Source organism: Protopterus annectens, chromosome 1.part0 (genome assembly GCF_019279795.1).
Source record: "Protopterus annectens isolate FY-2018-M chromosome 1.part0, PAN1.0, whole genome shotgun sequence".
NCBI lineage: Eukaryota > Metazoa > Chordata > Ceratodontiformes > Protopteridae > Protopterus > Protopterus annectens.
In genome coordinates, this window is record NC_056725.1 from 969,563,087 (window position 1) to 969,575,705 (window position 12,619).

Here is a 12,619-nt window from a genome sequence, read left to right on the forward strand (position 1 = left end):
AGTGAGAGTGTTAGAAGGGACAAAGAAAATAAGTTTTAGTAACAAGACAGTGTTGTAACTTCCTTAAGTGAGTATCAATCAGGAATATCTCCACTTTACAGCATTTTTGTTTATTGAAAGCATATCTTTTAATGTATATGACACTGTTCCTCTTATGATTTTTCCCAGTGTATTCCTGTTCCAGATATTACAAAGCAACAGTCAACACATGCCTTTGCTATGACCTGCATTTGGATCCACCTCAACAGGAAAGCCCAGAATGATGACTCCAAACTGCAGATTCCCATCCCCCATTCACTCAAGTTGCATCATGAGTAAGTGCCTTAATAGTCACCTAAAACTTTGACTTTGTCATAGATATTTATAGGCATTTAAGAAACAACTTGAAAGCTGTCAGAAATAAGTGTAGTATACTTAGTTACTAAACTGTGTAGTCTTATTTTTGTAATCCGAGAATAGACGATAGTGTGATTAAAGATGACTGTTCGAGAATGTTTTCATCATAGAAAAATATGAAGCACACTTAAATACAATTATTTAAAAAAACTCTCTTTAGTTCCTCTGCCTTTACAGCTGTAATATAACAGGTCCCTTGGATGCAAAAGATTTATGGACATGTGGCAGTTCTGCTAGTAAGTTACTATTATCCTTTCTCTAGGCTGATTATTTTTTTTTGGGGGGGGAGGCTGAGTTTACTTCTGCACCTGTGTCTGTTTACTTTTGATAGTTGGCATTCCCATCAGATATGTAACATTGGTGATGGTCAATGTGCTAAACATAGACTAGAATGTTTCACTATTTGGATGACTAACATTTGGCTTTTTCTACGAAGGGAGGCTGTAGAGGGAGGTTTACTGAACTGAGTCAGCTCAAAAGCTTGTCCCTTTTGGTGCAGTGAAAAAATTCAAACTATGGTGTGTGTGTTCATCACCACATAATTTGGTGTGTTGCTTTGAGGGATTGTCTGGAGTAGGGGGCATACTTTTACTCACTTTTTAAGACCAGTCTTGTTGCTTTTCTTTAAAAAAAAAAAAAGGCAAGTACTTATACTTGATGTACAGCCATTGGCCTATGCACAGCATCTGTTTTCCATCTTATTAGTTTGGTCTCATCCCTCAGTCTGCAGTTCATTCTTATCAGTCACACAGTTCAGATCTCCAATTGTTTATCGTCTGAAAAAAGGAAAAAAATAAATTGGTGGTTGATTCCGAAGAATCATAGGCCCTATGACTGAATACAGTCTCTGGGCTACAGAATCTAAGATCCTCACAAATTCTACCTTTATTTTGTGGGATCTGAGTGTACCAGCTGCCGTTTCTTCAGCCCAATAGTATGCCTTCAGTAATTCAACCCAGCAAGATATCTGTGAAGACAAACTACTCATCTTCAGCTTTTTCCATTACCAGTTCAAGAGTTTATCTGACTTGAATTTTGTTGGTGGTGTTAGTCCAGCCATGTCAGTAAGCTGTTTTCAGCTGTGCACTAAAGTAATATTTGTCACATATTGAGCATTTTCGGATGCACACCTATGTAACAGTACATCTTCCATAGGACAGTGAATTCATATATACTCGTGACTTTTTTTTAACATGATCTAGCAGAAAAGGCATTAAAAACATTGAAAAAGTTATCTCCCAAGCCCCTGTTTGCAGTTATCAAAGGTACCAGAATTGTCAGAGATTTGGGACGCATGGCTAGACTTAAAAAGACCATTGTGGTTGTTAGCCTACTAAACTCCTATGAACAGTTATTTCCACTGCCAGCAATAATCACAGACTGCAACAATGGCTAATGTATTATCAGCTTTCATGAGACTCTTACATTCTGTGGCTATTAGAGCAACAATTGGAGCAACGTCTAGCACAACAGTGAAGAGGCATGCCTGGCTGAGGCAGAAACACTTTGTGGAAAACTTCCATACCATCCTTAGGAATTGCCCATGTCATGGGTCCTTGTTCAGATGGCAGATGTAAGAGAAACTGCTCAAGAACAAACAAGAAGGTAAGATGCTGCCAGCTTTGGGAGTCACATTCAGTACTCCTCAAGTCCTACTCTAGGAATCAGAAGAGCTCTTGAGCTTCAGTATAGGAACCAGTCACTACCAGCTTGGAGTGCTTCCAGTTGGTCTCAGCGCAGCTTCCAGGGTGTTTACTAGATATACTAAGAGAGTAGCAGCTCACCTGCTTACATAGATGACTGTTTTCTAGCTGTACCCACAAAGCAGTCCCTGACTTGGGCAAGGGGCTATTTACTACACCTGTTCCTGTCCTGGAGAATTACAGTGAATACTGCTAAGTCCCTGTTGGACCCATCACATAGATACATTTTCATAGGGTGACACCTGAGTACAGTGGCCAGAATTGTCTTCCTCACCTCAAAAAGAATGCAGTCTTTACAAACAGCAGTATGGCTTTTCGAATCCCAACCTCTGCCTATGATGGCCTTGGTTCATAAAGTCCATTTACTCAGCTGTACTTGTGAGGTTTCACATGAGAAACAATCCTGCATTGGACATTTGATTCCAGTCGTCTCAGATTTCAGATTCTCTTTATTTATTTATTTATATTTTTTTAAGTTGTTAACTAGGAAGGTGCATTGGCCTTGTTCAGGCATGGGCCAGGCTTTACTTAAGGCAACATACAAGTGATCATAGCAGAAATCAATTGCAGATAGAAACAATGCAGTGAAATAAATATAATTAAATGAGATAAACATTAGAGAGGCTTATAAAAGTCTGTTAAATACAAATAAATCACACTCCATTACCACTTAACATGTAGTTGAAATAACATGGTAATATTTTCAAGTTTCTCATATTACATCCACATCATAAGAACGTTTACAGGTGTTCCAAAGAGAAGCACTTAGAAGGTTGTATAAGGAGGGAAATAGACTGGTGATTCTCTCATGCATCTTAAACTTTAGTGAAGTTTAGTACTTTCACAAAACATTGGTCATTCATGACCTTCCTGTCTAATGATTACAACTAGACAATCTAGTGAAGAGTTGTTCCTTCTCCCCCTCCTCTGCTTGCTATCAGAGTCATCACAGTTGAGTCAGCCCTGGGGTACGGGGCATTGGTTAGGGCAGATGGATGTTGTTCTATACATAAATATCATGGAGATGAGGATGGTTATTTCTTTCTTTGCAGTCATCACCGGACTATTCTAACTAAGGTGTAATCATTGTCCAGTCTGACAATATGCCAGTGGTGTAGTACATTGACAGTTGGAGCGGGGAAAGTCGTATCCCCTGTATTAGGAGGTCCTGAAACTATGGGGGTGGGAATTGATGCCAGAAAGCATGCAAATTCAACATACACCTGGAGCAGACCAGGTTTTTAGTGGATCGTCTCAGCAAATGTCTGCTGTTGCAGCACTAGTGACCCTTCAAATTGATAATCACTTGAACAGCCTTCCTCCCTGTTGGGGAAAGTCTCTGTGACCTGTTTGCATCCATGACCCACTACAAGGGCAGCAGTTTATTTTCCATAATCTCTCCACTGTGGCATACCCCAAAGGATGATCTAGTCCACCAATACATTTCCCCAACACTGAAGGTTCTTCAGAAAGCCAAGATGTACAGGGCCAAAGTCATTCTTATAGCTATGTTTTGGCCTTAACAAGTATGCTTTCATCAGTTATGGCCTTACCTGTTAAAGAACAGTCTTGTTATGGAATTTCACCCAGGTCTGCTCTTCCACATGTCCAGCAGTGTTCACTTACATTTTCTCAGATTAACGGCTTTGTTTCTGCCGATCTATTAATGGCCAATGACCCAGCATACCCACCCAGAGTGTTCTATATCCTGACTGCAACCCAGAAGCCCAATACTAGAAAGCTTTACAAGGGAAAACTGACTTAATTCTCTATTTTGACAGTAAACTTAAGGGGTTGATCACTTTTTATCCCCTTTTCCTGCTGTCCTACAGCATCTAGCTGATCACCCTTGAAAGTTCATCTGGCAGTCATCTTTGGTTTTGCAGCACCTTTCTTAGGGACGCTTTTTTTTTTTTTACTGAGAACACTCTTCATAGGCCCCATTTCCTCTTGGCATATACATTTTGTATTAAAAAAATTGAAAGTCCCTCCCACTGAATGAGCAGCAAAGGTAGATCTTAATTTCCTTCCTTGGAAAATACTTTTGTGGCAGTTACCTCAGCTAGAAGTATTTCTGTACTATAAGCTATTTCCTTCCTATATCCATACTTAATTTTTCTTAGACAGGGCATGTGTGAGGACTAATCTAGCCTTTAGTCCCAAGGTGGCATCAAATTTGAACCACAGTTTTTTTCTTTCCCCAGTTTTCCATCAAATACAAATGCACACTACATTGCCTGAGTCTGCAATAGGTATCTGTGATTTAATCTTCACTAGACAAAAGGTCACAAAAAAAAATGATAAGCTCTTCTTATACTTTACCTCAATTAGGTTAGGCCAAAAGGTGTCCAAGGGTCACTGTCTCCCAGTGACTGACTGCAATTTCTTCTGCTTTTACAGTGACAATAAGATCTTGCAAGGTAAACCAAATGTACATTGTACAGGGGATCTCAGTTTTCTTGCCTTTTTCAGGAATTTGACTGTTGATGAAGTGCACCGTTATCGTGGCATGGGCTTCACTGCATACTTTTGAAAACACCATATATTGGATGTTATCTCAAGATCTAGGTATTCCTTGGAACCAGCATTCTCTGCGGTATTCTGTCATGAATCCTAGCTGGAGATTCTCTTACCTTTGCCTGGATTGTCAGAGATATGAAAGTTATGTACTTGCTATAATGTTAGATCTTCATGATACATGTCTATGCACTTCATTTTCTGGAGACCTTTAAGGAGTCTAGTCCACATTTCCATCTGCTTCAGAGCACTCTCTGGTTAAGTGAGTTGCTCAATGTCAGATGGTAGGTAAGTGAAGGTGGAAAGATTCAAACCCTGTGCCCTTGTGACAGGTAGCAGCCCATTAGCAAGTCAGAGCTTTAGTCCTCTGTGCCAACTGCCTGTTCCCAGCTTTCCATTCCTTATTTATATATTTTTACACACACACACACACACACACACACACACACACACACACACACACACACACACACACACACACACACACACCTTCAAAGAGACCTAGCTGACCATTTCTGATGCTTTCGGGGAGCATTGCTACATAATAGACACATACATGCCACTTGCATGCATATGTATAGGTGTGCAGCTTTATGGGCAAACTCAGTTTGGAGCGACAAATAAAGGGAAGCTTGATGCATTGTGGGAATGAGGGGAGAAGTTTGATCTTGTGAAGTCCATATAGATGCCTAGAAGAGAGATATCTGTTACTACCAGTCATACCTTTGAAGTGAACAGACATGGATCATAAAGATGTAACATTGTGATGAGTACACAACACTTGTTTGGTGATGTGTTCTCTCCCTTTTTAGAACATGAGATGAAAAAAAATGTAGCTACGTGGTAAAACTTTGTGATTGGGCTTAGCCGATAACCATAACAGAGGAATGCTGATTTTCTTTTTATTGGACTGATGATATTGATGTATTGCAAAGAGATATGCTGCACAGTAGAAAAGCGAAAAAAAATATATCGATAAATATGAGATGTGGAAATGACTGTAATATGTTGATAGATTTTAGTATCATGAATGGGAAAATACACAATTTAGAGAACACTGTCTTTGTTAACAGTAATCATAGAATCATACGAAGTACAAGGCCGACTGAGCCATTTGGCAATTTACTCCTTGCCGTTGCCCACTCTTAGACCTTACTTTCTGTTATAAGGAGCAATAGGCCAGTCATGCGGAGGGGGGGGGGGGTTTGAATATCCATCCAGTTGTTGAACTCTTTCACACTGCTTGATCTGGAAGTGGTAGTCATTGTATAATGAGTCTGCCTCTACTGTGATTTATTTATTTGCTGAATCCGGTTCAGATTTGTAGTCCTAGTGTTCGCTGGATTGTTTGATTTCTGGAGATATGAGGTTTGACCTAAAAAACAAGGCAATGATCACCCCTAAGGAGGTAATATTATGTCGCCTTTGTTGAGAGAAAGGCCGTGATAGATAGAATTAAGCATAATGCCATGTGGAAAGGCTTTTCTGGCCAGAATGTGTAGAGAAAAGGGATTAAGTTGCAAAACAAAATGTGTATTGCTTCCAGAATTCTTGTTAAAATGGAAGAAGACGTGGTGAAATGATGTACAGGAAAGTGTAAGTGGAATAGGGAATATTATTAGAAAATCGGAAGTAGGTTTCAGAAGTTTGAGTGAAACAAAGTTCCACTGCAGCAGAAGGCTGAAAGCTGAGAGAGCAGGAATGAAGTAAAGGGCAGGATGACAAGTCAGTAAAATTAATTGAAATGAGTACATAACCACTAATGTAATAAAAGAGCCCATCTCAAACAATATTGGGGCATTCTCTTAAACCATATTTTGCATAGTTAAGGAGAAAAGACAAATTACAATAAAGTTAAGATATATAATAAGTAAGACTATCAACTTGTAGTGAATGATTCTAGTTACTGATCATTAAACCATACACATTCTTAGGAACTCATATTTCTTCATGGTTAGTAGGTCTTATTGAACAGAAAAGACTCACAGCACTTCTGTAAATAGTTGTGGAACAGTTGTATGCTAGAATGTGATTTTGTTTTTGTACTTGTTTTTTGCTGTTTAAACATACTAGTATGATCATTATGAGGATGCTGTGGTGGTGGTGCTGCGGTAGCATTGTCGCCTCACAGTTTAGACGGTGCCTGTTCGATTCTCAGTTAAGAGCGTCTTCTGTGTGGCGACATGCGTGAATGGTGTTCCTTTGGTGAAGGTTGTGCGTTAGGCCTGGCAAGCCAGCACGTAAAAATCTACTGCCAATCATTAGCGGACCGGAGTTCCGCTGTGGTGACCCCTAACCGGGAAAAGCCGAAAGACGCAAGTGTGATCATTATGAGGAAAATGTAAAGGTACATTGCTTTGAACGCTACAGATATCTATCACATGTATGAAACCGTAAAGCTGAATTGTTTATCTATATAATGCTCTGTAATGTACGAAAAATTAGTAATTGTACAAATGTTTCTGTTTTTTTTCTTTTTATGTATGTGACTTATTGAAAATAAATACATTTGGAAAAAAAATTAATTGAAATGAATGAAAGGGAATTTTAAACAAGAAAAGACAAATATAAATGAATCTCTGTTCTTGTTTGTTATGCCATGGGAGAGTAAGATGTGATATCTGTATGTCTTTTTCTTCCTTTGTTAATTCATACTGTAACACATATTTATGCTGTATATACGCTTTGTAAGATCTGCAGCAGAAACCACATTGTGAAAATGCTTTTTTAAGACATTGTAACAGTGACAGCATGATTGTGATATATAGAAGAAATATGTATGTAACCTTGTGCTGCTGAAAAAATGTAGTAAATGTAAAGACATAGCCCTGGGTCTGCAAAGAGTTAATTGCTTATCTGTAAGTACAGGGAGATTGTAAGTAGTGTAGTCAGGAAATGTCTGTATTCTGAATGAAGGTTGTAAAAGAGCCAGCTGCCATGTCTCAGCAGTATATGAAATTATACATTTGTCTCTGCTGCTCTCTCTATGTGAGAAAAACAGTAAATGGATTTCCACTACAACCCTTAGTTCCAGTGAAATATTTTTTCCCTTTTTAAAAGCTATCAAAATCAGTGGCATAATTTCTACAGAAGTAAAACCAAGTTTCTTTTCATGTTAAAATAAAGCTTGTTTCTACTACAGAAGCAAAGATCCTTCCCCCAAATGATCCCTAAACACACATATGATATATATCTATGGATGCAGTCCCCCTCTTCTCCTCACTACAGAATTTATAACATCATCTTACATAGGGTCTCTTCTGATACTTGTTTACAGCCCCCCACTGAAAGGAAAACTGTACCATCTCAATAATTAATGAAACCTCAACCAAAATCCATCCATTCATTCTGTCTCCCTAAGTAATGACCACACTAAATGGATTTCCACTACAACTTTCACTCCTTTCCACCCTTTACATAATACTCCATCTGCCCTGCAACTCACCTCAGTTTGTCTGTAATTAGCTTTGATTTCCTAATCATACCATTCATATACATTCTGAGAAGTACCTTCAGGATATTCCTGGGTCTAACTAACTTCCAGGCTTTAGCTGTTAATCTTTTAACATCCCCTGCTGTTACCTGTAACTCCAATCTGCCCTCTCAGTTTCTCCCAAGGCCATCTTGCCCTACCTCTGGCAAATACAACCCTAAATTAACCTAAAATGTTTTCAGAAGTCTCTCTCTCAAATTTCAGTAGTTTTCATTCATGCCACCGTTATCCGAACTTCATCTCATGACAGACCCATCACATATGCATTTGAGCCACATAATCTTCATCACATCTGTAACTCTTCACATACTGGCCACACCCTTGTTTACAGACTGCCAAAGGAGTATTATTCATATACCAAAAACACCTATTGGTCCTGTCTGTCTCAGTGCCCAGTTCATTTCCCAAATTACCTGCATGAACCTGCTCTCTAACCTCTAGTACTGTCCCTTGGCATGACCAAAGGCTCCCTGCTATCTTCACTCATCCACCAATGATGCAACTTTTCCATATCATTTATAGCTAACATTGTCCTTAAATGATTTTATATAGGCCCAGTTCTTCTCTTCTGAAGAATCATATTCTTGTTCTGCAGCTCTTTTCACCCTCTGACTAATTAATTCCTCCCTTTTATAATTTCTGCTGCTCCATATCCCTTCCATCATAACAACCAAACCTCTGTAGTGCAACCAATCCCCTCTTTCTCCAGATTTATTCTACAGCATATCAAAAATAATCAAGCCTCCCTCTCTTCTTCGCAATTTTAACTCCCCTAAAGTTCTTACCCCTGCTTGTTCCTTCCTACATGTCATAGCCTTCAACTCCTTAAGCATATCTGTTGATATACTAAACAGTCTTTTCTTGAGATTTCTCAACTGCACTCCCCTACCCAACTGTTTTTTTCACTATTCATTTTGCATCTTCTCCTACTTTATTAATGACTGCATATCTTCCTTGCTGCCTTCTTCCTACCAATCCCAGTCCAGCTCAGCATTGCTCAGCCCTCTTAACCCCTTATCCAGGTTTATAGCTTTTAAAAGCCTACCAAAGTCTGCAACTGCTCATCCTCCCACATTAACCTTCTGCTCTTAGTCTCTCCCTTGCAAATCCACCTCGCCCTCCTCAGCATGTAAACCTCTTGGCACCAGCTGTATTTGTTGATTGATCTGAATGTTTGTATCCATTTGAATAACATCATGGAAGTCATGCACTTCAAACTAAATCTAGCCTCCCTTGCACCATATCAAGTTTCCTCAGACATGCATCTGACACATTCTAACTTTTCTTTCTGGCAAAACTAACCAATTGTCAACAGTTACTGCTTCCATTGTGTTATAGACTTAAAGTCCTAAATATTTAGCCCTTCTGTTTTCACCCTTAACAAACCTGCCTGCACTTCCCCATTCTTACCCAGTTTCAACTCTTCTGATTTTTCTGGATGAAAATTAATCTGGATTCCTCCCTGAACCTGCAGAATAAATGTAGCACATTTAGTAAGTGCTGTCACACATTTTCCAACATAAGCACGCAGTTGTATGGAAAAATAGATGTATGCCAGTCTTTACCTACTTATCTTCACCTCTTTAAAGTTCATCTCTTACCCTCTGAGCTGATCGTTCAGTAGGCAATAAAAACAAAACCAGTGACAGTGGGCATCCCTGTCTTGTCCTTTATTCAAAAAAAAAAAAATTATCTGATGTACCGCCATTTAGAAAAAGTGTGTATAATGCTGGTATTTCATTCGTCACATCTACCTTTCCCCTGTGACCGTAGTAATCACTCCAGCATACACTCATGTGAAATGCAATCAGTGGCTTTCTGAATTTCCATAAATATAATGCCCATCTCTTCTCCGTCATTTCTGTCATCCCAGTGTATAAAATTCATTAACACCTGCCAGTGACTAGTGGTTGAACGCACTTTAAAAAACATAATTGTTCCCCCACTGTTAAGAAGGCCAGTAACTTCTCCAGCCTGGCAGTGAGGACCCTCAAAAATAAAAAAAAGTTTTACATCAGTATTACATTGAAAATATGGGACTGTAAATGATCTTTCTTAGATCGCTGTTGTATTCCAGTACTGATGGATTATCTTGCTGAGGTACCCTGATGTCTGGCCAGTGTATCCTTGCCGTGAACGTCTGTATGATCATATGTCCAACATATGACCTCTGCCCATGGACATGAGTGTAAGATACTCAGACTATCTCAACGCCAGCCTGAATGAAGGATCTTTATTCTTGTAGGTCTGCTGTTTGAGTTGTCCTTGGCTACTACTATTGTCTAGACTTCTCAAAGAAGTAGTCCATTGGGGAACTTCTTTATTCTTAATTTTTTTTTAAAGATATGCTAATGTCAATTAAGAGAGGGATTTGTGACTGTGGCAGGCAAATCCTTTACAAAGACCTCCAGTCCTAGTGTTTATTATGTCTAGGGGATGAACACGGTTATAGAAAGTGTAGTATCCACCAGTTGTTTGTTCTAAAAAAACCTTTGCACCAGGCTTTCTTCTATTAATACCTGTTTAGGGAATAATATCTAAAGTGCCTATTGCAGTCCAAGATGGCAGAACCCTAGGCCTTGGCTGTCTCACTTGCACCTAAAAAGTAGTTCAGAAAAGCTTTAGACATTCCCATTGAGATGCAGCAAAAATCCACAGGACATCTGATAATTTCTCAGACACCTGCTACTGCTAACTCACAAGAGGATGATATGGTGTCTGACTCTTACACATCCAGTGAGACTAAACCTGCCTCTCCAGCAGAGAATGGGGAGCTTAGGGTGATGTTTTCAGAGAGGATCACAGGGCATACTTCAAATTCTTGTTAGAGAAGAGGGACCTGGCACTTAAATGAAGGATCTTCAGGGCTCTTCACTTCATATTGTTAGGGCTGATCTCTCTCCTAAGAAGAAGAAACAAAAAACTAAGCATGTTTCTCCTATGTGGATGTCTTTAGAGAAGGAATGGCTTGAATTTTCACAGGACCTATACAAGTCCATTTTGTGTTTAAACACACCTTCCTTTCTCTCTACTTCTTAACGTCACCTCTCTCCTCACAAGAGACAACATGAATCTTTGTCTGGGGAGGAGGAGATTCAGATGAAGATTCCTTGGCATATTCATTAAAGATTCATGCCCTTGAGCAACTTGCTTTTGATGATGACAGTTTGTCCCCTGACTCCTCCATTGAAGAAATTTCCTTTCTATAAAACGATGAACCATTTTGATTGGGAATCCAAGCAAATCTCTGACGGTTGGGAAAGTGGCCTAATGGTTAAGGTGTTTGCCTTACAAACATAAGGTGCAGGGTTTGAGTCTCACAAGGGATAATTGGCTAGGCTTAAAATGGCTCGCAAGGGCAATTAGCTTAGTACTAATCTATGAATCTATGAACGTCCAAAACAAGATGCACTGCAATTTGCTTGAGGTAGGATCCCCTATGAAGTCTTCTGTACCTCACGTGTTAGAGCCATTTGTGGATGCTTTTGCATTCACTTCCAATTCCCCTGATTCACAGCCACCAGCTCCCAAAAAGTCTGACAGGATCTGTAAGGTCCCTGAGGTCATGAAGATGTTCTTAATATTGATCACTGCTGCAGTAGCCTTAACTGTGTATGTTATGTCCTTCCAAGGATATAACAGCTGGCCAGCTTCCAAAGCTTCAGTGCACTTTTCATATGCTTAGACTGTTAGGCTTGTGCTGGGCAGATAACTTCCCTTTGAGGAAAAAACCTTTCACATTTAAAACGTTTATTTTTACTTTCCTGGTTAGGAAAGTTATTTTTCTTCAAGGAGTTTGTTTTTTAATGGGCTCTCGTGAGACATAGCAGTACTTTTAAATAGCAGTGCACTTTTATCCTGTTAGTTTTAAACTATTTTTGCTCTTGGAAATTGTCTTTATTTTGATTTTTGAGGCTGGCAAAGTGTTTTAAAGTGCTTTTTACTGCATTTTTATTAGAATAAAGTGATGTTTTACAACTTTACATTTTACCAGCTTATGCTGCTTGTTTTTCCCAGGAAAGATGCACCATTTTTGGCTTGACCATGGAACAAACTACCAGACCCATGTTTGGTCCTTCTTCCAGCCATACACAGAAAAATTAAGCAAACAGTCTTTACCACCACAGCAGGCTAGCAGTTTCCTCAGCCAAGGTGATTGACTCTGCTGTGGCCAAAGCTGGTTCCTTAGACCAGTCAATTTTTACCCCGGATCCATCTGGTGTAGCACCTACAAGTCAGTATGGTCCGAGGGTTAACCACATGCTCTGCAGCTATTAGGGTCCCCTCACTGGGCAAGGGAGAAACTACTGTTGTTGGTCCTTCGAGAGGGAATAGGGAAGACTTCCCTGTTTAGTCAGAATGTTGTGCCTATCTCTGGGGGCAAACTGCTGCTGCCATTAACAACTCTGTTGGCCCCTGAGAACTTAACATGTACCTTCTCCTGCCCAAATTTCCTTAGACAGGAGTAGTTTATTAGGCCTGGCTCACTGTCCAATTCAGGCTATTGATG

At 39.6% G+C, this 12,619-nt stretch overlaps 1 protein-coding gene across 1 annotated transcript in view; it reads left to right on the forward strand.

Annotated features, from left to right (window-relative positions):
* MED23 (mediator complex subunit 23) overlaps nucleotides 1–12,619 on the forward strand; it is a 1,483,999-nt gene that overhangs the window by 694,462 nt on the left and 776,918 nt on the right. The window contains exon 7 of the mRNA XM_044067991.1: nucleotides 169–314. Coding sequence (XP_043923926.1) covers nucleotides 169–314 — 146 coding nt within the window. The remainder of the gene's footprint in view (nucleotides 1–168; nucleotides 315–12,619) is intronic.